The sequence below is a fragment of the Erpetoichthys calabaricus genome, chromosome 11 (genome assembly GCF_900747795.2).
Source record: "Erpetoichthys calabaricus chromosome 11, fErpCal1.3, whole genome shotgun sequence".
NCBI classification, from domain to species: Eukaryota; Metazoa; Chordata; class Cladistia; order Polypteriformes; family Polypteridae; genus Erpetoichthys; species Erpetoichthys calabaricus.
The window spans coordinates 29,455,421-29,483,191 of NC_041404.2; the positions used below are offsets into that span (position 1 = coordinate 29,455,421).

The 27,771-nt window shown below is 35.6% G+C and overlaps 1 protein-coding gene and 1 long non-coding RNA gene across 2 annotated transcripts in view; one reads left to right on the plus strand and one right to left on the minus strand.

The window, feature by feature from the left end:
• Positions 1 to 18: 18 nt before the first annotated feature.
• Positions 19 to 27,443, minus strand: fgfr4 (fibroblast growth factor receptor 4). The gene is made up of 20 exons (XM_028812887.2): positions 26,548 to 27,443; positions 20,743 to 20,918; positions 16,818 to 17,008; positions 16,158 to 16,302; positions 13,831 to 14,085; positions 13,468 to 13,557; positions 12,659 to 12,825; positions 12,092 to 12,215; positions 10,359 to 10,549; positions 10,102 to 10,240; positions 9,622 to 9,815; positions 9,312 to 9,457; positions 9,105 to 9,226; positions 8,893 to 9,003; positions 8,621 to 8,811; positions 4,924 to 5,046; positions 4,039 to 4,109; positions 3,411 to 3,548; positions 3,218 to 3,323; positions 19 to 2,334 (listed from the first exon to the last, which is right to left on the minus strand). Exons 2-20 carry the CDS (start codon positions 20,825 to 20,827, stop codon positions 2,173 to 2,175), a joined length of 2,751 nt encoding a protein of 916 aa, XP_028668720.2. The 5' UTR covers positions 20,828 to 20,918; positions 26,548 to 27,443; the 3' UTR covers positions 19 to 2,172.
• LOC127529638 (uncharacterized) overlaps positions 25,269 to 27,771 on the plus strand; it is a 42,663-nt gene continuing 40,160 nt past the window's right edge. Inside the window, exon 1 of the long non-coding RNA XR_007936259.1 lies at positions 25,269 to 25,567. This is a non-coding gene — a long non-coding RNA (uncharacterized LOC127529638). The remainder of the gene's footprint in view (positions 25,568 to 27,771) is intronic.

Genomic DNA, 27,771 nt, shown 5'->3' on the forward strand with positions numbered 1-27,771 from the left:
AAATTCAACTACAATATATTATATATATTTTTTTATCAAAACAAATAAATTAGGTATAACTCTAGAAATCATTTTAACAATATTCTCAAAAGCACAAACAGAGCATTAAGAATATTCATTAAACTCAAACATGGAATGTCATTTGGGACAAATTTAGCTTTAAACATTCTGAAACAGATGCATAAAAAAACGAAATAAAAAATCAGGCACTGACCATCTAACAGTTAACAAGTAAAATATGATAATACATACAGTATTACAAAACAAAATAGCATGAGTTAATGAAATTACAGCTTCATACCTATAACAATGCTTGTTTACAGTATCTGTCAGAATTTTTATACTTTAACAAAATAAGTAAATTTGGTTCACAAATAAAAAGTGGCACAGAATGAGTGAGCCCAACTCACACAACTTACACTAACAAGTCAGACTAAAAGCACTGTTGTATCAACTGATGATAGAATGGTAGAAAATTGCAAACTGGGAGGGTGTTTTACCTCAACTTTTATAATCTAACAGAATATCCTGGTTTAACAAAGACCCACTGTGTGATTTAACACTGTGGCCACTGGCAATATGTAAGTAGGGCTGAGTGCTTGCTTAAAAATGTCTATCCTAAAGAAATTAAATGCTTTATCATTTGTATGTTAAACAGGTGGATAAATATAATGGCAAGCTGTGTTTTTAAATTGCATATTAAGGTCAGAGCATTAGCATACAAGTACTGCAAAGCCCCAGTTGAGACGACACGCCCAGAAAAGCTTTTGCATTCAATTGTTTGTAGGCACCATTTTCACCTGGAGCACAAACTCCATTGGGAGAAAGATTACATGAAAACAAAAGATTTACATTTTAAACACAAAAATAACAAAGCTCCCTGATTGATTTAATCGGTTTTGGTAATGCTATCAGTTGATCATACCTGATCCTGAAAGAAAATAAAAGGTAATTCTTGCTTGGGTCATGTAATGTATTAAAAAATACATACACTTTGGCACTTTTGCAAAGGAAATAGGGTTACATTCAAATGAACTGCATTTAGAAAAACATGTGACTGTTACTTTAGCAATAAAATGCAATGTTTCCCATTCATTATAAATTCACAAGCTGACAAAACTGAACACTGTGAGCTTTGTATATGGTGAAAAGTTATGGTGTCAAAATATTTTGGCAATATCTGCATATTTTCTCATGCTAACATAATATGAACTAAGTAATTGACAAGGCTGGTGAAATATGTAAAAATATTTACTTGTATTTCTCAGCATTAATGATAAATGGGAGAAGAATTTTGGTCAAAATGTATACTGTTGCATTGCATATAGTATTTCTGTTGAAAAATATCTCCTTTCAAAATGTCGCTGACGCACACTAAATGCAAGCTTTATTTTGTTGCTGCAAAGTTAAAGCTAAGTTTTGTCATATTACAATCTCTGCACTTATTTTCAGATTCTTCAATTTAATAACACCTTCTTCATTTAATTTCATTCAAAAATAATTTAGAAAAGGATACAATTGAGTCTTTTTTAAACATATGTACATAAGAAACATTTATATTTGCTATTCACAAAAAAGTTTAAAAATCAGGCACTTTGCTGCCACAACAGCAACTTACAAAAGAGTCCTGAGAGAAGATGATCTTTAAAACATCATACTGTAAAATACAAGTATAAAAATTCATAAGGACTTCCATCTTACATCAAATATGATTTCTTTTTCCTTCTGTTGGTATTTTCAGCAAGACAGTAAAATGGCTACCAAATGTGACCTCCATTTTTGGCAAAGTCTTCCATTTTCTTAGTCATGTTACTCCACTGGGCAAGAGCCAGGTGACTTTATAATTAAAGGACATCTTCTTCAGGCTGATCCTTCACAAGAACATTCCAGAGACAATGCCCCAAAAGAACTTTCCAAACTCAAGACAACCATATTTGTAATGTTGCATTGAGAAGATAAAAAAACAATGTGATATTTTGCTGAAGCTTGTAGGGGCAGAAAGTTTTGCTTTCCACATCTTTTATGGCGCACCATTTTGCATTCCATATTTTTCACTTTGAAAAGGGTTGTGCAATATTTTTGTTTGAAATGTTCAAATTTATACATTTTTATATATTTTTATATATAAATATTTAAAACATATTTACATTCACACAGTAAATAAGATTATAATTAAGGCCTTATTCCAGAGCTGACATTGTGATATCCAAGAAGACAAGGATCTGTGGACATTGTATCATGGGTAAATACAGAGTCATTGTCCGAAGAGCAGGTGCTTGAAGTATCCTCACAGGAGGGCGAATATTGCTCAAATGGTGTGGACAAGTCCAGGTACTGTTGGTATAAATGAACAAATAAATAAATAAATACCCTATAATAAACACAGTTAGATTTAAGTATTCTGTGATTTACAAAATGAATCTGCAATTGTTAGCACAAAATCTATACATATTTAAAATAATATATAAATATGGGAAGTGATTCAAATTTAATTAAGAGCAGAAAAGTGCAATACTCATTTATGAACTTTCCTTTCCCAATATTACTGTTACTGTTATTCAAAACAGTTACTGTTTTGAGGTCGGAACATAATATTGATTCAGTGAGAATTAACCTCCCTGGGATTCACAGCTCTAAATTCAACCCATGTGACAAGATTGCAGTACAAGACTATATGTGGTATCATTAAAGAATTATTATCCTCTTGGTCACATATGTGTGAATACAATAGTATTTTGCATGTTCTGACAGCTGAAATATGTGCAATGTGAGGTCTATAAAAGAGACTACTTCTAGTGCTATAACTGTGTAAAAGAGTGAACATCTGCTGCCAAAGCAGTGGATAGAGGAAGTTTAGGGACTATGAATATTTTTTTGTTGTTGTTGCTCTAAGATTCTTTACACTACTTTTTTGCTGTCTGGAAGGTTGTAGGTTTTCTGCGTGAAAAGATAGCCAGTACATGCATTAAAGATTGTTTCATATTAGTTTTGAACATTTTTTTATTCTCTGAGGAGATATTTAAGATGTTTTCAGAAACTCTTATAAAGCATCCAATGCCACCTCTAATTTCTATGATGATTCCTACCTCCAGTTACTCTGCCTGCAGACAAGAGGTCACATTATATTGCAAGATTAAAGAGCAAGCCTGCGTTCTTATTTTGGCTTTTTGTCTAAAGTTTACAATTGTAGTACATTTTTAACAGCTATGATTCATACCTCATCAGAAACAGAGGCAAGTACTCGGTCAAGCTCTTCCACAAGGCGTTTGAATGTTGGCCTCTGTAAAGGTACTGCATGCCAGCATTCAGTCATCAGCATGTACCTTTAAGTAAAACAAAAATGGTAAGACTGTTCAACTTCAGGTCTATTAGCAAGTACTATACTTCAAAATAATTAGGAATGTACTCACAGCTCATGTGTGCAATTTGATGGCTTATCCATTCGATGTCCTTCTTTTAGGAGTTTAAATAGTTCTTCAACTGGGATTCCTGGGTATGGAGAGCCCCCAAGTGTGAAAATCTCCCACATCAAAACTCCAAAAGACCACCTGTTGATGGAAAAAAAAATAAGCAATTTTATTCATACAAACATATTTTGAAATTTACTGTAGGTGAGGATACAGAACATCATTTAGCTTCATTGATTGATTCCTGTTATAGTCTGAAAGGGTACAAAGGAAAAATTCATGGAGGTTTTTCTAGGTTTTCAAAAGGCTGAAGATGGATGCACTGGGCACCCATAAATTACTGTGAACTGTATATGCTAAGGAAAAAATCAGTAAGTGAGAAAAAACTAAAAACATGATTGTTTGCTTGTAATTGATGAAAGACAGAATTGTTAGTAAGGGCATTAAACTATTAACTAAATAAATTAGCAAATTATTACTTTTTTACATCCTGTGCTGTGATGTCTCTGCTAATAAAAGACAATCAGGGACTTTATGACATGATTAATTCTGTATAAGTGGAACAGAAGGTTGTGTTATAGTACTAGATGGTGAACACTTTCAGCCTTCCAGAATGATTAGCTTTACTTACACGTCACTCTGGTGTGTGTAGACTCTGTCAAACAAAGCTTCTGGTGCCATCCATTTCACCGGCAAGCGTCCCTGCAATTAGCAGAACAGAAAAAGATTTTGAACAGACAGTTAATAATGGGAGTCGACAGCCCCCCCATTTAATGCAGACTATGCCAATTAAATCGTATCAAACATCTTGTCAATCACTGGCGAAACATCAAACGGCTGTTTTTAAAAACGTTAAAGCTGCAAATCCCACTGGCATTAGATAATGTCATCTTGTCTTTGCCATGCCAATCTGCTTTCAAAGGAATCAAAAACTGGGTAAAATGTGCCCAATTTAGCCATCTTCCCTTCTTGTCTCCAAACCGAGCTTTCAAACAGCCAGGCTTCTAAGATCTTTTTTCATTTCGTCTTTTTTATTCCAGTTTTAACACACTGCTGCTGTTTCAGCCTGCTATTCAAAATATACCAGTTGGTGATCTTTGTGTTATGTTTTTGTCCCAAATAGTTCCTGAATTACTCTTAAAGCTCTGATAACGAAGAAACTGGCAGAAATAAACATGCAAGGACAAACTAGAGGTCACTGCTTTGTAATCATGGACTTCTGGAGATTCAATATCTTTTTGTGGAAATATTTTAAATTAACAACAAAATCCATTCACTACATTATAATAATGCTAGTTATTTTCTATTGATGTTTTATTTTCATGTTTATAAACAAAAAATGGTAGGTTTTCATTATTCTTACAATTAACCTAAAGGGCACTGACTAATTGAAAAAATCATGTTCTAAATTATTACATGCTCAATAGTAGTTTAAAATAAGCAAACATCTTTTCATTCAAAACATGAAGAATAGCATATATCGCTGAATTTTCCCAGGTCTGACAGGAGCACTTACATTAGTGGTTTTTTTGTAGTAATCAATCTGATGGACCCCTCGTGCTAGGCCAAAATCTGCAATCTTCATTACATTATCCTCTGTTACCAAGACATTTCTGGCAGCTAAATCTCGGTGAATACACTGAGAGACAGAGAGAGAGAGAGAGAGAGATGATAAGAAACATTACACAAATAAACCAAAATCATGAATAAACTCATAGTCAATATTTTCTTGATAACATATTTCTTTTTGGACAGAATGGATGTCATTTACTTTTTCTATCATAAACGTCTTTTAGAGCTAAATAATTATTTATTATCATGGCAAAGAAATAGTGGCTGTGGCTTCCTGCACTAAATGTGACCAATCTCAAGTACTCTACTAAATTATCACAGGAGTAATGGAAAGGTTCTAACTCCCAAATAAGCTTTACTTCAGAATGGAAATGAAAACCACAAATGGGAGGAAAAGCACACACACAAAAACAACACAAATACAGAGATGAAAGCGATCCCCAACCCCAAAAACATATCATGTTACAGAGATTAACTGAAGATATGATTCTGAGTCAGACTTAGGTTCGATGAGAGAAAATGAAACACTGCTTGAATACTTAAAATAGAATTACAGTGTAACCTCGGTTCATGACCATAATTCGTTCCAAAACTCTGGTCGTAAACCAATTTGGTCGTGAACCAAAGCAATTTCCCCCATAGGATTGTATGTAAATACAATTAATCCGTTCCAGATCATACGAACTGTATGTAAATATATATATTTAAGTTTTTAAGAACAAATATAGTTAATAAAACCATTGAATGCACAGCGTAATAGTAAACTAAATGTAAAAACATTGAATAACACTGAGAAAACCTTGAACAACAGAGAAAACTAACACTGCAATAGTTCGCACTGTAGCGCTACCAACCACTGGCTAAAAACACTTTTTTTTAATGAGTTTTAAGCACAGGGAAAAAAAATGAACATTTAAAAAAAATCCGTAATTTAATAAACTACCAAGAAAAGTAACATTGCAACAATGCAAACTACGAACCGATCGCTGTAAACAGAAGTGAAAACAAAATCAAGCCCAGTGCATTCTTTAACTGCCTTCCTACCTTATGCGTCCAGCTCTCTCTCTCTCGCGCTGCCTGTGTGTGTGCGTCTCTCTCTCTCGCGCTGCCTGTGTGTGTGCGTCTCTCTCTCGCGCTACCTGTGTCTGTGTGTATGTCTCTCTCTCTCGCTCTGCCTGTGTGTGTGCATCTCTCTCTCGCGCTACCTGTGTCTGTGTGTGTGTCTCTCTCTCTCTCGCTCTCTCTCTCTCTTGCTCGCTGCACAGGAAATGCACAGGGAGAGACTGAACATGTACAAACCGAAAGGGAAACTGGCTTGTTCGTATACCGAGTGTGTGGTCATGAACCAAGGCAAAAGTTTGGCGAACTTTTTGGTCGTAAACCAATTTGTACATATACCGAGATGTTCGTGAACCGAGGTTCCACTGTACAGGAAATCACATAAAGAATTGTTATCAAGAAATGTAATTTACTGTACGTTTCAGCACAAAAACATTCATTGTGCTACCTCAACTACTTCAAGCTCAAGACTGGACTTTCAGGCAGATGATTCCTTAGAAATGTTTTCTCAAGCAGTTACACACTACACTTCATAGCATGATCTACCTGGTCCACGGTTTTTGAAAACAAATATTTAATCCCTCATATTTCAGTTAGTTATTGAAATAGTCATATACCATGAAACTCAGTCTGACACAGCCACTCATACTGGCAAAGAAAATAAATATTTACATATTTGTAGGTCTGAACCGCAGTCTGATTATTTGGATGGTTACCTCGCCTCAGGCGCTGACATCCCTTAAGGGGAAGCAAAGGTGTGTACACCTGATGAGCCCCAATTAGGGCAAAACATGTGTTATGTACTCTTTGTATTATATAGCAGGTACTGTATGTCATACACACACACGCACACACACACACACACACACACACACACACATATATATTACATTCATTGTATGATGCTGTACTCAATCTTTCTGCTTCTTGTTGGTTGTGTATTACTGTCACTGCTGATACTCTGAGAAAGACTTTTATTGTATTGTATACACTTTGCAATAAGCTTGAATTTAAATGAGTTGGCATGTGAATCTCTTACTTTCATAATATAAAGTGGATACTGTTCTTCATAAAATGGAATAAATGCTCTCCATAGATTGATACTCTGTAACAACGACACACAGTCCAGAGCAGATTTGAGGATAACAAAATATAAATGGACATATCTTGGGTACAACATATCTTGTTTGTCTCAACAAAAATACAAAGGCCATCACTTCACAGTTGAACTACTTAAAATAAAAACTGAGGCTGGATTTGTGGCTTTTACTTCAAACACAATGTCTTTTTCAGAAGTAATCTCAACAAGCTTACACTCTATTAATTTTTGATTATCTTTTAAAATATATTTAATCTCTCCTTACTGTACCTGACAACTTTCAAGGTACATTTTCATCCTTTGCAATAAAAAAAGAAAAAGTGCCAGCTACATAATGCTTCTAGTTCATTAGTTGTCTGCCTTGGGGGAAAGGGGAATTATGTTATGTTAATAGCATTATAAGATGATCTGAAATAATGAGACTGATATTAAGGTGAATTTTACTGTAAAAACTATTATGTTATTACATGTTGGTCCTTCTGCCACTAGAAATGTTTTTGAAAAAACTGTCTTTTGTGATGTCTGTCAGTAGAGTAGTTATGGCTCTTTGGATGTGTCGTTAATTTCATGATAGATGTTGTATGACTTCATAACCACCTTATTTTCTCCAAACTGAACAAACATTTCATAACTGTATGCAAGATGCAAAGAAAATGACATAAAGGTCAAACACAACTGCAGCAGAAAAAACAAAAAAAGAGGGGTTTTACCTAAAATGTTTCCCCATGTATTACATGTTAATGTCTATTTTGTCCCCTTTAAGTTCTATACAAAGGAAAATTTACACAATAAGATTTTTGCTGTTTTATATAGGTCCTGTTGTTGCAAAAAGAAAACACTGTGCTCACTGTTTAATAAAACTGGTCAATGTTTAGCTAAATAATGTTGTTAATTTTGCGTGTGTGTGTGTGTGTTTATGGTATGCAGTTTTTCTTTTAATGCCATATTTAGAGAAAGGATTAACCCTGTGTCTTATAATGCTAGTTTTCAACCATGTCACGTGAAACTACCAATTGTATGAGAAAAAACCTTCCGAGCTTTTTGAAGATTATTGATCAGGGTTGGCAGGCAAAGCAAGTACAGCCTAAGACCCTGGTAATTATCTAAGTACTAGTAGTTTAAAATCCTCTAGAAAATATGCCCCTACACTGTTGAGAGAAAAATAACATCTTTATGGAACACAAAAATGAAAGCTTGTTTTGTCTCCTAATAAGTACAACGATTTACATTGTGCTTATAACATTGCATTTTTAAAATATTTTTGTTTTAATTAAAACCTTTTACATAAAGATAAGCAAGGCTCAGTTTTCTGTTGGTGGTTTTATTCTTAACATGTGCACCGGATCAAATTTTATGTAATGGGATTATGCAGTATATAGTTGGGCAGATAATAATGATACAGTAAATAAAATTCACATAGGCATTTATCTGCTTATCGTTAATGGGTGGTATTTACAAAACACTCAGCTAAACAAGTACTTACCCTTTTGGATGCCAGATACTCCATTCCCCTAGCCACTTGGTAAGCACAAGACAGAAGGTCTTTGAAAGTGAGTTGTTCTTCAGGGACTTTGGTGATATCGAATGTATAATCCATACCAGGGGGACGGCGTGCCCGAAGATACTCACGCAGACTGCCTTTTGAGGCATATTCAACAATAACATATAGAGGACCTGCAACACATTGAAAATGGGTTAATTTTAATTAGACCACAAAAAGAACAAATCTAAAAAATAATAATGTGCTTGACTTACCATCTTGTGTGCAAACCCCAAGGAGATTAATGATATTTTTGTGCTTGTCCATGATTTTCATCAGCTCCATTTCGGATATCAAGTCTGCTAAATCTTTATCTGTTGCATCATCTATGCAAAAAAAAAAAAAAAAAAAAATTAAAAAATTAATCAAAAACAAACATCACAAAAAAATAAAATAAATAACTAGCTTTTTTTTTTTTTTTTAATACCTTTCAGCATTTTGACTGCTACAGTACATGCGTGATCAAGATTTTCCTTGTTCATTCCATAGGCTTCTGCTCTGACCACTTGACCAAAGCATCCCTCACCAAGTGGCTTACCAAGTACTAAACTAAAATAAAAAAAAATGGTTAAAGTGAATATTAAACAAGTACTATAACAATACTTTAGGTACAGAAAGCAAAGAGAATACTTACTTGTCCCGTGAAAACTCCCAGTTTGGGTCAAGAGGCAGTTCAAGCTCCATGACTCCCGGTAACATAGGTGTACAGCTGGAGGAAAGACGTGCAACTCTCATCAGTGAGGCACTTGACTTTCCAGATGAATTTGAATCCAGAGAGTACTGTAGAGAATAAGAACAAACAGAAAATAATTCATATTTAACATAAGATGCACTTAACATGTTTAGAGAAACAAAATGTGAAAGAAATTAAATACATTAAGTTAGTTTAATAAAATTTCTGTTAAATGTATGAATTCCAAGTTATTTTTCAATTCCAAACATACCTGTCTACGAAGAGGGAACTTAGACAATTTTTGAACAGGCAAGACATCAAAGGGCTCCTTGGTAGGTGGGGACTGCATACGACAAAGCACGACAATAACAATTGCCATCACAATGGCAAGTGAGCCAGAGGCATATATGATAATATCTGTATACTTTGTTTCATTGATGTCTGCATCACGGACCAGATCTTCTTCTGAAAGTAAATACAGAAAACATTCTAAGTTTTATGAATTTCTCCTCCAAAATCTATATAGGATAACATGAGGCATCCTCAAAAGCAATATATCAGCATGATATCACCTCTAACCTCTAGGCTTTCTTGTAATGATTCAAAGGTTCAGAAAAAAAATTACAACTGGAATAATAAACTATATATAACTTTTAAGGATACAAGCATACAAGACACTGAACAATTTGACAGTAAATTACATCAGCACATTAATACGTCATAATGCTGTGAGATGACCAATGTGTCTTACCCGGAATAACAGTAAGCCAGGCAGACTGAAAGGAGATTCCAATGGAATTCCCAGCAAGACAAGTATACTCCCCAGCATCTTCAAATTTTACATTTGGCAAGTACAAGACCTCTATTTCTGATACATTAATACTAGCCGTCTGTTGAGAAAAAGGAAAATAAATGAATGAATGAAATGCATATTCATTTGGGAAAAAGTTATTTAGTATAGATAACAGCAGCAGAAAATGCTTTATACACTTGGCATCATCATCTAACCTTGAGTACTTGTACATAAGGAACACCATCTGGCCCATAACGGCTGCCATTCTTTTCAATGTGTTTGAGCCACTGGATGTGCGGCTGGGCATCACTGTAGACTTTGCAGTACAGCTCCACATCACTGCCGATCACTGCTGTTGTGTTTGCTGGCAAACCTGCTTGCAGGATTGGACGATGTGGAGAACGTTCTGTAGCAGGAGAAATAAATAAATAAACAATGCCGTTTAAAAAGATCTGCTGAGACAGATAATGGTGTTAAAATAATAATAATAATTCTTTGCATTTATATAGCGCTTTTCTCACTACTCAAAGCACTCAGCAATTGCAGGTTAAGGGCCTTGCTCAAGGGCCCAACAGAGCAGAGTCCCTATCGGCATTTACAGAAATTGAACCGGCAACCTTCCGACACATTATAGCCAAATATAAAGTCACTGAAATCTATTTTACAACAACCTAATTAAAAAGGTTGGCTCAGTTATAGGACCCAAACTCGATCCTCTGGGGGTAGTAGTGAAAAACATAATAAAAACAAAAGTAAGTACTGTTATGAACAACCCTGTACATTCTCTTTCTGACACACCAACATTGATGACTTTTAGCCAACAAACTATTCAGCAGAAGTGTGTCAAGAAACACTACTGGGGCTCCTTTATACCAATGGCATTATATGCTCCTCAGTGAAACTGTTCTTTTATTCTTTAATCAAGTCAGAAATTGTCTTTTTCTTTTCAATAGTTTTGGTGTGTATTTGAGGAGGATTGTTGTTTGTTATATTTATTTATTGAGATTCTCTAAAAAGCTAACAAATTCCCTCTCGGGACAAATAAAATTCTATCTATCCACAAACCTTGATAATGCATTATTTTTATGATTATAGCTATTGCATCTACTAACTTTAACTATGTCTCCATGAAGCTCTGTTCGTCAAACATATTTATTTGTGGCATATAAGAGACAACCTGTTAGCAGATGATAGTCAAAGCAACAGTAGAGTTCTTTCCAGTAAGATAGTGGTTCTATAATACTACTATAGTCTCAGGTGCACTGCTAAGAAGCTTATGTAGGTGGTAAGACATTTTGGGTCTGTTGAACATATGCTAGAACCAGTAGGCCAACAAAATGCTGTTTTTCTGCAGTTTTAAGTAATACTGGAGTTTGTATTCATCTTCTTTAGTGCCCTCAAACCCTTAACGTTATGTTGTGTATTCATAAACCAGGACTTTTTTTTTTTTTTTTTAACACGGTTTTCTTTTTATGCCAAATTATAGTTTTAATGCTTGTGGTATGGCCAGTGTTCTACCCCATACAATATAGGTAAAAAAAAATATTTAAAATTAAATTCTAAAAATAAAAAGAACACACATTATTACATTACTGCATTATTCTATTTATTTTACTGTTAAGCACTGAGTAATATTTCAGGCTGTCTTAGGTTATAAGTAACTGATATAGTTTCACTTCAAAATGACTAATAAATTCTAAGAAAACTAAACCAGCCAATAATTACCTTTTATATAGTTTCATTTGACAAAGAAATAATGTAAGCTGTATTTAAAAGCTGCCGTTCTTTCATGCACTATTTCAGCCCTGTGCAGTTGTATTGATTTTTTTTATTATTTTAAATGTAATTTTATTTGGTCTTTAAAGTGTCTAGTGGTGGTTATTTATAAAATAAAAATCAATTAAGTGACAAAAAACTCACTCAAGTTAAAAGAATAAATTAGTCTTACCCAATACATCAAGAAGATAAGTGTGGCTGATAATGCCATATTTATTTTCCACCAAACATGTATAGTTTCCCCGATCTGATGGCACCACACTTTCCATGACTAGACTCCAATGTTGATGTCTCAACTAAATAAATGAAAAAGATATTAATAACGCTAGATTACTCATTTCATATTCTATCCATTTTTATCAGTGTTATCCATTATGTGGTCATAGGAATGTTTTATAAAACAAGGTTGAAATCATTTAATAAAACTTTAATTCAAAGAAACTTTTCTACTAATCAATTTTTGACCAGTTCAATAACAAACACTACAACTAAGTGATTGAGGCAAAACAAATTAAGTGTTAGCTCTAGAAAAGTCATTACAAAAATGTTTCTAGTCAAATTTTCAGTATGTCTTTCTTAATATATTCAGATCTATACAAAATAAAAAAATTGTGACACATCTCCTTAACTCTACTAGGTTAGTAAAACAAGGGAACAAATAGTAAGTACTGAGTTACATTTTAGAAAATCAATGTATGTTATTTAAAGATAGTAAGAATGTATATAAATGCTCAGCTACCTTGATACCACCAATGCGGTGCTCTCCCCTGAACTCACGCCCATTTTTCAGCCAGCGGATAGTGGGTAAGGGACTACCCATGGCAGGGCAACGAAATTTGACTGTGTTTCCTGCTGGCACAGCATATAATTTCTTCTCCATTCGCTGAGTATGAGTCCAGTAAGGTGCTGTCATGAAAAATAGCGTAAGGAGTTTAAGAATGTAATATTAAAATTACTAAGGTAATTGCCTTTAAAATATCTAGCTTTAAAATGTTTAAAAAGCAATCCTACTATAAGAAAATAAGGCACTTTACCTAATTTAAATGTTAATACTTAACTAAAGAGCACAACAATACAACTTTAATATCTCACAACTTTGGCTTTTTATAGTTGCTTTGGGGTAGGTGGTATGAAAGACAGAGAAAGAACTTTTATAATATCAAAAATAGTATTTTACAAGGAAGACCCAAGTATACAACTTCAGAAACAAATATAGTTTACTAAGAAAAAAGGAGAAAATAAATGATAAAAGAATGCTGACACAACATCAAGTAAGGTCAAAATAATAACTAAATGTTTACTTGCACAGTGAGGAAAATATAGCTCAATGTAGCTGCTTTAAAGCCATTTAAACAAAATGCTGACCTAGGGACACTTATTAATTATTATTAACTGCATCCTATTGGTTCAGTAAAGATGTATTCAATATATAATTACTATTTACTAAATCAAACAGACAAAAATGGGACAGAAAATATCTAAATGTTCTCAAGTATCAATAATGTAAATCTTAATTCGTTGGGAAAAGGAAAGTGGCAATAGGTATACCTCTTGTGAAATAAACTCTTTCATCTTCCACTTCAGATGTTGTACCATCTCCTCCACTATCTTCATCATCATCTCCTGAAGCTAATGAATCTAAACAAAAAATGATTAAATGATTTTCCTTGTTTACACACAATCCTTTAAATCCACATGAAATTAACATTGACCAACAATGCTAAGAGAAGACTGAGGCAACTTGCTACACACTATTACCCAAATTTCAAGGGAACTGGATACTCGACATTTTCTTTTTCCAAATTTTATACTGTGCCTTAACGTACAGCACATTAGCCAAGGTATTTATTTATAAGCAATATTATACATATCTATTGAATGATTAATTTTGGAAATATAGTAATGACTCACCTACAACAGTAATTGTAAAGTTCCGAAGTATCTCTCCTGTACCCTGAACTACACACAAGTAGAGACCAGAGTCCTCATATGTCATGTCAGAGATTTCCAGAACATTGTGTCGAATTTGCACCCGTGTGCCAGACAAAATTCTGTTTGCCTCTTTATACCAATTAATTCCAGAAGTGCGGTTGGTGTCACAGGTTAATTTAAGCACATCACCAGGATCCAAAAGAAGATGTTCTGTTGTCTCTTCAAATTGATCTTCTATAAAAAAAAAAAAAGAAGAACCATGCAGTAATACTATAAAATTAAGAAAAAATTATTCTCAAAACAGTTTACATATAATTATAGAAAAAGAATATATACAGGATACTCATACAAACATATATAAAATAAAGGAAAGTGAAGTGATGAGAGAGGGGGATTAAGAGAAAGCCATGCTATGTTTGACATCACCCCACCCCCCATTCTTTCTCCACAATTCTCCACTCTTAAGTATAGGACAAACAGCTATTCTCAGTGTTATGGACACTCCTTCTCTTAGCCACTGCCCTCTGTGGGGGAGCTAAGGATTTAGATACTAGTGATAAAAAAAAAAAGGCCGACAAGCTAACAAAAGACATAATGAACATATCACAGCATGATAGGACTCCAAACATTTAAAATAAAACTCCCTTCTCTTTGCCATTGTTACCCCTGCCAATTTCCCTAGCCTTTGTTAAAGGACGAAAGAAACTTTTCAATTGTGGTTTGTTTTTTCCCTTTTTTTGGTGAGGAGATTGATCAGGATGATGATCACCAAACAGAATGATAAGAAACAGCTTTATTTTTGCCCTTCTAAACAGATTCTGTGGGAAAGAAAAGGTTTATCTTGCGTAATATATTATGAAAAATAAATTAGGTGAATATAGCAAGTAGGTTACTTTGTATGGTCTGTTCGTTTATTGATATATCCTGTCAATTTGTCTTTACTTAATAAAGAGTTGGCAAGTTCACATTGTTTTTAGTTGGAAAAAAAAGGCAAATCCGACAAGATTTAATTTAATATTTAAGAAGAGAAGAGTTTGCCTGATTTAGCAGCGCCTTATTTTTGCAATCTGAAGTATGTACTAAAAGTAACTACATGGGTATCTGATCTGATCTAGTAAAACACAGTACTGTAATTCTTATGGATATATAAATTTAATCCATGTAATTCAGTCTTTAAAATCTCTACAACATATGTAACTTTGTGTGGTTCTTCCAAAATGCACTGTTTACACATGTAAAATTTGCAACACCACAATTTGTTTTACATTGAACTTAATGAAGATTTTTGTCTGTATGCTATAAGCAATATGTTTTTATCACTATAAGGAATACAATACAATTTATTTTTATATAGCCCAAAATCACACAAGAAGTGCCGCAATGGGCTTTAACAGGCCCTGCCTCCTGACAGCCCCCCAACCTATGACTCTCTAAGAAGACAAGGAAAAACTCCCAAAATAAACCTTGTAGGGAAAAATGGAAGAAACATTGGGAAAGGCAGTTCAAAGAGAGACCCCTTTCCAGGTAGGTTGGGCGTGCAGTGGAATCATTTTATCCATTGTTTTTTAAATGTAGGGCAGTTTTAAATACCATATTTACCATACACAGGAAAGTAAAATTATTACACTAAACAATATTTGAATTAAAAAAAGAAAAATCTTATTTTGTTGTTTCAGACTTTTCCTCACAGATTTATTTCTTAACAATATTATAACCTCACTTTGTAATTATTGTCAGACACGCAAGCCTGGGGAGCAGGCATTGGTTTGGGGAGACAAGGAGGGGAAGGACGAGGGTGAAATACTTTTACTAACATGGTTTCTGTTTCCTGTAGAATGTACAGAAGTATTTGGAAGCCAACTGACATCACTTGCTGCACAAATGCGGCAAGACCTGCCCTTTCTGCTCACAAGCATATTAAAACCTCCGCTTACCCAGAAGTCTCATTGACTCTTAGACCTATTTTGCTCAGAATCTGAAAGTGTCTTTTTGTTCAATTGTCAGCTCAGAGGAGTAGCATTAACTTCAACAGATGTCAAGGTTTTGGTTTCACTTTAATTTACTGGACATTACATGCCATGTCCAGATGGAGCCCCAACTCTTTCCTTGTTCTAGTCCTGTTTGACATTATCTTTTTAACCACTTCCATTTTTGTACATGCTCTTATTTGGTGTGACTTGAAATTAAAACAGACAAGTATAAGAAAATGCTATAAGCTGAACATGAGTATTTCAGAAAAAACAGACCTGATTTTAGACTGTATTAGACAACTCTAGAACTGTATGCTCCAACACACTTATATATACCTGGCAGAACTGTCAGCCATGCCGTACCAACGCTGTTTCCAGCTCTGCAGCTATACTGCCCAGAATCCTCAAGGGAAACATTGGATAAAAGGAAGACATCAACTTTAGAATTTCCAAAGTCGCCAGAAAACTTTAGTACATTCACCTACAAGAAGAAGTATAAAATGCAAGTTTAGCATCCGATACAATACTTTATTACTAGTCTTAAATATTAAGTCCACAAGACAGCACATTTATAATTTGTTTGTAAACAAAATGACCCTTTCTTTATATACTGTAATAATCCCTGAGGGAAAATTCTCATTTTTGCATACCCCAACTTACTCAAGAGTTTTAAGGGCAGAGAGCGGGGTTAGCTATTTGTAAAGTGCTCTGGGAGCACTTGCAGATTAAGGGTCTTGCTCAAGGGCCCAACAGAGTAGCATTCCTTCTGTAACCGCTGGGATTCGAACTGGCAACCTTCAAGTTACCAGCCCAGATCCTTTAGCCACAGAGTCACCACTCTGGCCAAATACATTGATTCCTGCCACAAACTAATTTTTTAAGAAGTTGTTATCATGTGTCACTTGCTGAATTAAATGAATGTATTTACAATGATTATATCAACAGATACAGCGTGCAATTGTTATTTCCACCAAGGTCAGAAACAGACTTGCCTACCTTTAGTACATGAATGTATGGTTTCCCATCTGTCTTATGATGGCTGCCATTGACTTCTATATGCTTAAGCCATTGTACATGAGTGTCAGCTGAAGCGTAGATCTTACAGTAGAGTTCCACTTTGCTGCCCACAACTGCGGTAGTGTTTGATGGGAGGACAGACTGTACAACAGCTTGGGAACCAGAATGATCTAAAAATAATGAAAAAACAAAATATTAAGCTGTATTTACACATTGTTTAGGCAAGTATTTTCAGCATAACTGGCAGTCTCTTCATTGTATTTGCATAAACAGAACATTACCATAAAAGACATCTTCCTACATAAAAGTACACTTTGAATCAATTTCCTTGCAAATTGCTTCCTGTAGGTTTTCCAATTAGATGCAATCAAAGTTCTCTAACCAGAGACAAGACCTCACTCTCCCTTCCTGTCCAAATTAATAAGTAAATAAACAAACAAATTCACTTTTACAAGTCCTATGCTCTTTTTTAAATCCTAATATAACAGATCAAAAGTAAAGAGCATAATGCTTTAATGATGCAGTGTATAGGCAATAAGAAGCTAAAAGGTAAATAAGGACACTGGAAAGGTTTTAAGTAGCGCTGGACAAAAGCAGTACAAAGAAAAACTATATATAACTTTTACATTAGCTGTTCTATTAAAAACAAACATTCGGTCACAAAATACTCAAAAAGATTGTCACCCAAAATGCTCGAAGGCATGAAAAACAGTTGCGCAGCTCTTCACAAACACTTTAATGAATCTGTCAAGTCCTAGAATGGAGCGTAACCTGCCTATGACCTTTAAGAAATTTGTTATTTCTCAGCATATGTGGAAATTATAATCACGCATTTGGGGAAAGTCAGGTTTAACACTGAGCACAAAACTAAGACTTTTATTTTCAATATAATTTTTTTTTCAAGATACAAATATCAAATGTATTGTATACTCAAACAAATCACTCTAAAATATCATTTAAAACTCTTTGTCAAACTAAGCACTGACCACTGGCTCCCACCAAAAACATTGCCAAAAAAGATTTTCTTTTTCCCTTGTAATATACCTTACATGTATTGGGTCCCATAACATTCCACATATCTCGTAAAGCAAAAATGGTGCTTCGACAAAATAGCACATTTGTTTGATCGCAGACAACATTGCTCCTCAATGGAATCTCTAACACATACTATATTTCACAGCAGTAATTAATGATACCTCACATGTGTGCTAAACAACTTCAGTTTTTACAATACAATATAAAGATGACAACTAAATTGATCTTAAACATTTCCTGTTTTTCAGTCCAAAAAAAAAAAACAGTTTAGTTTCAGAAGGGCCATTAAATACCACATTATTTGAAAACGGGAGAAAAAAAAATGAACCTGTATAAGTTGTTCTGCCTTTACAATTATTACCGTCCCCAAATTGCTTTAATTTCTTTTGGCAAAAGTTCAATGGCACATTGTTTTTCCTCCTGCTGTTACTTGAAACCTCCCTGGCTCCTTATGCTTCATAACAGTGGAGCCAAGTTTAATACTCTTGATTAAAGAAAAATTATAATAAGAAAAAGCACTACAAAAGGCTTTTGTTAAACCAACAACTACCTTATCAAATTTGTCCTTGCACTTATATTATAAAAAAGGAGGGTCCTTTCATCAACAAAGTTTTGAATTTCTAACTTATTATGTTTTTCCCTTTCCAAACATTGACAAAAAGGGTACGAGAATAAAAAAAGGAAAGGTCTCCCCCAGCTATACCAGAAGTACTATTATTAAGTGTCACTAAAGGGTGACAATATCTGGCTCAGTTATTCTGAACCCCCTTCACCTGGTAAGCGTTTATGTGGCTAGAGTTTTGCTATTAGAGGTATTGAGAACTGGAGATCCTAAGCGAATGAGCTACATCATTTTTCTTATAGCTCAGTCACCATCTACATCTGTAAAGAAGCCAATATGCCTTAAAAGAATTTTCCAACAAACGTTTCTGGCACCTCGTGCAGAGGATGGTATTAACATTCCCAAACAATCATGATGCTTGTTTGAAGTCAAAGAAATACTTGCACAATGGTGGTTATGTGGCATATTATTTTAAATGTAATATATATACACACACACAATACATCCACATGTTCAATAAAAGGCAACTCTTTCCATTATATGCAACCAGTTTCTCACTCCTGACCTAGCCACTCTCCTTGCTCAGTCTGTTATGTTTCTAATCTCAGCCTATGCATTTAAATTAAGCTATAAAATAAAATGTAGCATATACTATTGGGGCACTTTGGTTTATAAGAGTACATTCACTCTCTAACTGGATATTTTTCCATTTTTATACTTCCAGCTGTTTTTAGTACTCTTGTCTTTAACTGGCACCAATTAAACTGTTCAGCAAAATCTGATATAACAACACTTCAAGGCCAAGAATCATTTCTGGCTTAGACTCCTTGTAGCTGGGCAAACTTCTGACAACCTACAACTATGATAAGGAAGAAATGGGTCCAGAAAATGGATGAATGAACACCATGCTATGCACCTTTCCAGATCACTTTACAAGAGGCAATATAAACATTAACAAATTTAAGAAAAATGTTACAAATGCGAACTGTATCCTTAAGCTAAGATAACAGAAATCATTACAGAATTCAACAATTACACCAAATTAGCTCATCAATCTATGGTTCCTCTCTGGCAAATTATCAAAACATATACATACAATATCAGTGTTATGTAGTATGATTCAAGACTAGACATGAAGGGAGACAACTGAACACATCATATACTTCCTTTACTGGCTTTTTCTTCTATTAATTTCACAAGAAGCTAGAGTCTATAACAATAGCAATAATCAACTCAGCCTGAGGAAGACAATCATCCACATTAGCATAAACTCTTGGTCCAGGAGAACTCCACAAGTTGGGGAGCAGCTTTCAAGGGTATGAGAATGTATATAGTAATTATAATGTCGGCTTTGATCAATCAATTGGAACTGCCATGAAATTTATTTTGGGGGCAGGTGTGTGTTCAGGTAGTTTAAGCTCAAAATCCCTTACCCCCTTCAGCTTCACCTATGCCTGAGGCAAACCTGCAACTAAGAGACACACTAAATGCCAAGTAAGCATTATTTAAAAAATGACAAACAATATCTGCCTCTGATTAGTGTAACTACCTGGCAAACCATCCCACCTTGCAGCTCGTAATGCTAGGACTAGCTGTAATACCTAAAAACTGACAAAAAGATTGCACATAATTAATGGATAGATGGATATTAACAGAAGTAAAACAGTCACATTTAGGAACTATTTACCATAAACAGCATTTGACAAGCTTTAAAGAGACCAGATACAGCTATTCTTGAACATTAATTGTGTTTTATAAAATGTCTAATAAAAGACAAAACACACTGTGGGGTGATTCACATTTATACAAAACAGTGCAAAAACTGGAAAATAATTGATCTAATTAAACAAGGAGATTAATCAAAACAGTTGCTTATTAAAATACAGTACCGGTAGTTACTTATTGATAGATTAAAGAACTAGTTGCAAACAAGCAATTTGAAACCCTAGTTAAATAGTTGTGAACAAAATCATTAATAATAAATCATAAATTGTTCATTTTTCTCAATATTTCAAAATACCTGTAAGATCAGGATCATTTTTCACAGGAGAATCATTATTTATATAAAAGGAATAAAGGGTTTACAGATCAGTTTAAAATATATATTACAAATTAGTCTGCACTGAATTCGTACACAGAGATTTAAAAATAAAATATCCTGTTTTACACAAATCTCACTCTTTTGCATATTCAGACCAATCAAACTGCCTTCGGCATGATTTACAATATGTAAGTGGGTATAAATATACCACATCAGGCAATTATTACACACATTTTGACATAAAGGTAATCTCTGCTAAAACGTACCTTTAATTGTGTCATCTTCTGCCACCACTATCGAGATAACAAACAAAAACAAATGAAAGATGTTTGCCTTGCAAATGTGCTTCATCTTCAAAAAAGGATGGTTGCTAAACTGTTAAAAAGGTGTCTTCAGTTAAGACACGCAGACATGGACACACTTCCAGTAATCCTCAAGAAACCTAGAAAAAACAGAAAAAATATAAGAACTGCTCATTAAATATGGGAACAACTTTAAACTGTATTATAAAATTAGTATGAATTATTTTTAAACATCAAGTAAAAGAATGGATATAGTAAACACCAAAAGTAAGACTGAAACCAAAACTGTGTGGAAATGTACTTTATGGTATCTAACATGCCATACCCATCAAGTGATCCTCAGATGGATCAATGTGAATGATTATATAGCCAAGCACTTGTTTGACATGAGATTTAAGGCAGAAAAGCACTTTAAAAAGGTGGATCTCACCCTAGATTCTTTTAGCATTGAAAAGTTCATCCCCAATCCAAACACAGAATTCCTCAGGCTCAACCAGAACAAACACAAGCGAAAAAAATGCAAGCACATGCTTAAATGATCTCAACAAATTATCTGGTGTGAACAAATACAAAAACAGGCTATGAAATCCACAGATCATATCTACAAAAATGCAATTTTAATTTCCTGGAATATAACTTAACTAGGAGGTTTAATTGTGATAAGCTTTGTTAATTTCTTAAATGAGATTAACACTTGAAATTCCATTTTGATACATTTTTTTTTACTTTTATATGTGAATAGTCAGAGGTTTCCATGAAATTCTGTTCTTAACTATTTAAAATAATTTCAAAAACCCAATTAACTCACTATCAATAAAATAAAATGGAGCACATTACACCTTTCCAAATATGGTACAGAGATTCAAAAGGGGGTGGGGGTGGCACAACTACTAACTTATCTTTCTTTTTTGCAACACCAGTGTCAACCCTAATTCGCTTGTGGCAATCACCATCTGTTTCCATCTCTCCTCAATTCCCTCTGCCACCCCACTGCCTTCAACAAAGACCCTCTTACTTTCTTCCATTAGCTAAGCCCAGCCCCCCACTCAAAGAAAAAAATTTAGATTGGCCTTGTCAGGCTTGTTTACATCGTTCAGTTGTCTCCAGACCTCTCAGCGTACATATTGTCGCCTTTGACTTTTGATGGCTAAAAGCAGCAAGAATGAGGATCTGATGAACCTAGAGTTGTTTAAAATTTTCTTGTAGGTTTACTGGGACATCAAGATTAAGCAGGCTTTAAAAAATGGTATGGTATGGTACTTAATGGAGCATGCATGAAAATCTAACACTCCACAACATTCACAGGGAATTAAACCTGGATTGCATATGGCAGGGATTGTTAACATAAAAGTGCACACAAAACACAACATTTAGAATGAATCCCAAAGGGTAAGATTTTAAAGATCTTGATAACAAGAGGGTAAAGGGCCAGAAAAATGACTAAGCCTTTTAGGTTAAAGGTAAAAAAAAATGTAATATCTAATCTGTGCATTTCTCTGTAATTTGTCTATGATTCATCGCATTAGGAAAAATTAATTACCAGTACAACTTCTTCCAAAATAAGTAAAAAAGTCTTACGGTTCTGGAATAGGAAGTATCAGGGGGAAAAAAATAATGCCATTAATATACTTAGTGGTATTTTGTGTACAAAGTCCAAAATTTAGTCATCCAAAAAGCATACCTCAACAAAAAGTATGAAAAATGTTTTGTGCAATTATCAAAAATCCCAATAAATGAAGACAAATACATGAAAAATAACAATGGGTAGAATTTTTAACACACACCTTATCCTTTCACACATTTTTTTGAATATACCATTTCTATTCCTGAAGCATGATGGTATTAAATGAACCAACCCTGCCACAGACTGGAGCAGTTTAGAGCTGCTGATGAGCCAAACAACTCACCTTTAGGGTTTGAGAAAACCAATATGCAAATTCTGCGCAGGCTAGTCTAGGACATGAACCCATGCCAGGGGCATGACACTGCAGTTGTGCTAATGATGCTTTATAAATTGTAAAAACTAATCCAATAATTTAATTACATTTTAACATATGCTCTGTCTTACATTGCTTTACTAGAACTACTAAAAATAATTTAACATTTAACAGAAAATTACATTCTGTTAGGGTCTGGTTTCCCTACACTGATACAAATTCTGGATTCCCCATAACCATGGTGAAAGAAGATGGATGAATGGATGGATGGATGGACACTCTCACAAGGCTCTTTAATACAGGAGAAAGTAGGATGAAATTACACCTTTTATTGGCTAACTAAATAGATTACAAATGCAACACTCTACTGCTAAGGCTCTTTAATGACAGACCCATAATATTCAATAAAGCCCCTTGCTACCACTACACCCTCAAATAGTTAACTAACGTTAAGAGAAGTCAATGCAGACTAAAGAACATACACCAGCCTTTGGTTGATACTTTTATATCATCATACTTATATTTATCTGTGAGTGCACAGATGCAGGGTACAGGACTACAAATCATCCTCTTTGCATAAATGCTTCTTTCTGATTGGGCACACAAATCATCCATTCATTTGCCACTTGAACTAGGGGATTAAAATCTGGTTGGGATGCCAATTCATGACTAGGTCCAATGTTTATTTTAGCAGTAACTGGATCAAGGTTTTGAACCATGCTGGATGAAACATCAATCCAACATAGCCAACATTAACAGACCAGGTAAACTGAAAGCCACCGATGTTAGATAATGTTACTAAAACTGCCTTTGGACTGTGGAAGGTACAAGACAAAACTCACACAAAGAAAGAAGGAAGCAATGTTAGGGGTGCAAAACCATGACACTCCATCCATCCATCCATCCATCCATTTTCCAACCCGCTGAATCCGAACACAGGGTCACGGGGGTCTGCCGGAGCCAATCCCAGCCAACACAGGGCACAAGGCAGGAAACAATCCTGGGCAGGGTGCCAACCCACCGCAGGACACACACAAACACACAGCAAGCACACACTAGGGCCAATTTAGAATCGCCAATCCACCTAACCTGCATGTCTTTGGACTGTGGGAGGAAACCGGAGCGCCCGGAGGAAACCCACGCAGACACGGGGAGAACATGCAAACTCCACGCAGGGAGGGCCCGGGAATCGAACCCAGGTCCCCAGATCTCCCAACTGCGAGGCAGCAGCGCTACCCACTGCGCCACCGTGCCGCCACCATGACACTCTTTTATCTAAATAAATTTGATTGGTATTCACCATGAATGTTACTATACATAGCATTACAAAGTATAGTTTAGTATGGCACAGCACAATTTACATACTTGAGCTGAAGTGCAGGATGGGTCTCAAACTTATCTGATTAGGGTTGATGAGGGGGAAAATGTATTGGGATCTGAACTTGCAACTATGTAGCCTCAAGTCCATCTACACTACTTTACACTGCTTATTCCAAAAAAGAATATTTTTCAGAACACATGAACAAATTGTAACAGAAAATGTTTGCGACTATGAAAATTAAAATTCTAACAAATCACGTAGATGTAAATATGTAGCTGTTTCATTTCTATCCACTTAAAAGGCACTGTTAAAAAAAAGTTTAATTTCTGATTGTGCTTGTTTCCATAGATCCAATGTGAGTTAGAGCCAATCCCAGGAACCACAAGTGCATCTTTATTGAGCACACATAAATGCCCACCCCTGTTAAATTAAGAGTACTTAGTTAATTATCTCTCACCTTTCCATGGATGCTGATGTGGTTTGAAGGCAAACATGCAACCTCCAACCAGCTGTCAAATATGAAATATGGACCAGTGTAATGTATACTTTCATACTTTGCTAGAATCTGTTTTTTCACCTTTCTTTAAAACACTGAGCACATGAGCCATTCTGAATGGAACAAAACACTGGACCATCATTTGCTGACATTATTTATAGTCCTCAATTAACATAAACGTTAGCCTTTGGTGTAAAAATTGACCTACGCTAGAAACAGCATAACATACAAACTCCACACAAAAGGTCATCCAACTAGCAAAATGAAACTATGACCCAAATGCGATGCATCATTCCATCCATCCCTTTCCTGGGCACAAAATTGTCATGGGTATAATTACAGTTTGAACTGACAGTCCCATGCAACACTACAAGAATCTCCAACAAGACTAAAATTGCATTCAGTACCTGAAAAATTAAGTACTTAAAAGTCTTAGACGATATCAGGAACTACACCCCAATACCAATCCCACCAGTTCAATATTTGCATTAGTGAAGAAAGTACCGGTCGGGATGCCAATTCAAGAGTGGGTGCAATGCCACATGCCACTTATCCTTATACCTAAACAGCTTATCTGTGCGATCTGGGAGAAAAGCCGCCTGTCTTAAACAGTAGCGTTTTACATACATCATGCTGTATGTGTCTCCACCTAAACGTGGGACAGTTCTGAACATTTTTACTAACGGATTTTTACACCGAACCAAAACAGAATTTCGCAGGATCCACCGTGAAAGCATTTCGTATCTCGCGCACGTTAACGTCGCTATTCTGATAATTAAAAGACGGCCACACTCTTCGTGTTTTCTGTCAGCGGAATATTAATTCCAACAACATACGGAACGAAGACGGGCAGGCTTCTCGTTTTATTTCACTTGGTGGGCAAACTCTTCATCACGGTGGAGTCGAGTCTTTCCACGTCTCGCGAGGCCGTGGCGTCACCAGTGGGGTACGAGGGCGAGCACGAGCGCGGGAAGTGAAGACACGCACCTGTTCGGTACAAGGTCACGTGTGTCAAATTTTAGACGCGAATTGCTTGTATATAGAGTATGAGAAACGCAGCATTTGTTCAACTGACAAGTATTCATTCTATGCGCAGTTTGACAGTCACTTGAAGGGTCGGATGCATTAATGCATATTCTAGACTTAAGAATGTTTAAAATGAATATTTTTAAATATGTCTTAACACTCTAGCCCGTAAGATTCAAAAGCAATTTAATGAAGAAAAAAATCAAAACTTTGCGCGTTATGGGGGGCGATCCATGACTATTTCCAGGTAAAACATTTTTTCATCCTCCATGCATAATGGTTTTATTATGCTGACGTTTGATGTAAATTGCAGTTCTGTGCACAACAAACGAAGGACAAAAAGCTGCTACGGTAGGTGTGTTTCTGGCGTAAATAAATAGTATGCAATATAAAGCTACATGAATGTTTGGTACACCAAGTGACAGAAACACGCCAGCCGGGAGAGATGACCTTTCACCGGGACTGCCAGCGTCGCCACAGAAAAAGGAATCACCTTCACGGCTTTGGCTAGCAACATAAATCAAAGTCGAGTCCAGTTGAGTTACACTTTAAACAGTGCTTCAGTTACAGTTTAACTTCACCATAAAGAAGTCAAGGGCCGCCAGCGACTAGGGGAAGTGGACATGGATATCCCCTACCGCTAGCTTGAGAAATTAATGGGAGACTATGTCGCTGAAAATGCTATAACGTTTAGTGTTACAATAATAACTAAGAAATATACATCATTAAAGTAGCTATCACTCGATTAAACCATCGAACAGCGAAACGTCTGAGCTTTTGTGAAGCGTTCAGAAGGGGCGAATAGGACACTGGGCTTTCCTTGGAACTATACAAATCGTCCACAGTGATTTGGAATTTAAGATACGATATATCTACGTGACGGCTTACCAGTTCAGGCACACGTCGTTGTAAATACCCAGAGTTTTGCAGATGGTGTTAATAATAATAATAATCATCACATTCACAGCGCAAAACATATGTGGACTTACCTAATACTCCAAACGCAGATCTAAATCAATAAAAAATTAGAAGAGCCGCTTTCCCCATTCGTGTTCACGCACACCATTTAAGACGGAGATGAAGGAAAACTTAATTTGCAGCGGTTCCTTATTTGTATCTTCGGTGCACCCTTGTTTCCGATAAATAATACACAATTTCGCTTCACTGAAGTAGCGGACACTTGAATGAAAAAAGCAATATTATTGTGAGGATGAACACTCGGATCCCCCGTATAAAAGAATAGTAAACAGTGCTGAAAAGTAAATCGGGCGCAGACTCATCCACAACAATAGCTCACGGCCCCTGCGTGGTGTCTCCAAGGAAGCCCGGGGGGTGTTTTGCTGGTTGGAAAGGAGCAGCGCAAAGTCCACTTTTGTCCTATTGTCCGCTGTTTCTGTTTCTCGAGAACATGTACAAAATATTTCCGTAAGTGCTTTTCTTTTATTGTATTTAATGTTGCTTTCCTTATTAGTCGTAGTAATCGACCGCAGTGCCACAATAATTACAATAAATCCAGTTTTGATCCAGACTAAATAATTGTGCGTCTTTTCTATTCACTCGTAAGTAAATAACAGAATTCCATCGTGTTGAGTCCCAAAAAACATAATATACTTTGTCCACGGCTGTTGTTGTACTTGTCAGCTTTACACATATATAGATGTGCTTTTTTTCATTTTGGTTAATTTGTAGAAATAGTCCGGTGCTGGTGACTGACTCTCTCTCGTTCGATGTCTCGTCCTGCTTGCTCGCTAATGGCTTGTCCTCCAAGGAACCTGAAGCATTTACAAGTCTCAATTAGCGGCTCTCTAGTTACACTGAAAAGCTGCCGCGAAGCTTTTACTGCTGATTTTAGCCCGGGGCTGTGAGTAGTGAAGCAATAACAATAGCCTAAAAGAGAGAGAAGGAGAGAGAGAGGACGGTCAGGGATGATGCTCCTCCCTCTTCCAAATAAAACCATTCTGCCTCGCAGATCATTCCACCCACTGCCCCCACTCTTTCTTACTGTTAGCGCCAAATCCAAATCAGGATTTCTTATACCTTCTGGGATCATTTCACACCGATTAAATGCTTTTCGTTCAGGCTGTTCTTGTAAAGACAGAAAACACTGAAGTCGCTGTTTTCTCGAGCCAGATAATTCCAAGTAGTTCTGCAAATTACCCCAACCAACCATCAAACCTTCGTCCTCTTTATGAATCTGAGTCTAACAGTAGTTA

What these genes read in the sequence shown, in the direction of transcription:
- fgfr4 (XM_028812887.2), bottom strand. Translation starts at nt 20,827, where the DNA reads ATGAAGCACATTTGCAAGGCAAACATCTTTCATTTGTTTTTGTTTGTT. An exon ending in AGTTCCCTCTTCGTAGACAG is followed by an intron (nt 9,458 to 9,621) that starts GTATGTTTGGAA and finishes TATTCTCTACAG; the next exon opens with TACTCTCTGGATTCAAATTC. An exon ending in AGTATCTGGCATCCAAAAGG is followed by an intron (nt 5,047 to 8,620) that starts GTAAGTACTTGT and finishes TCTGTCTCTCAG; the next exon opens with TGTATTCACCGAGATTTAGC.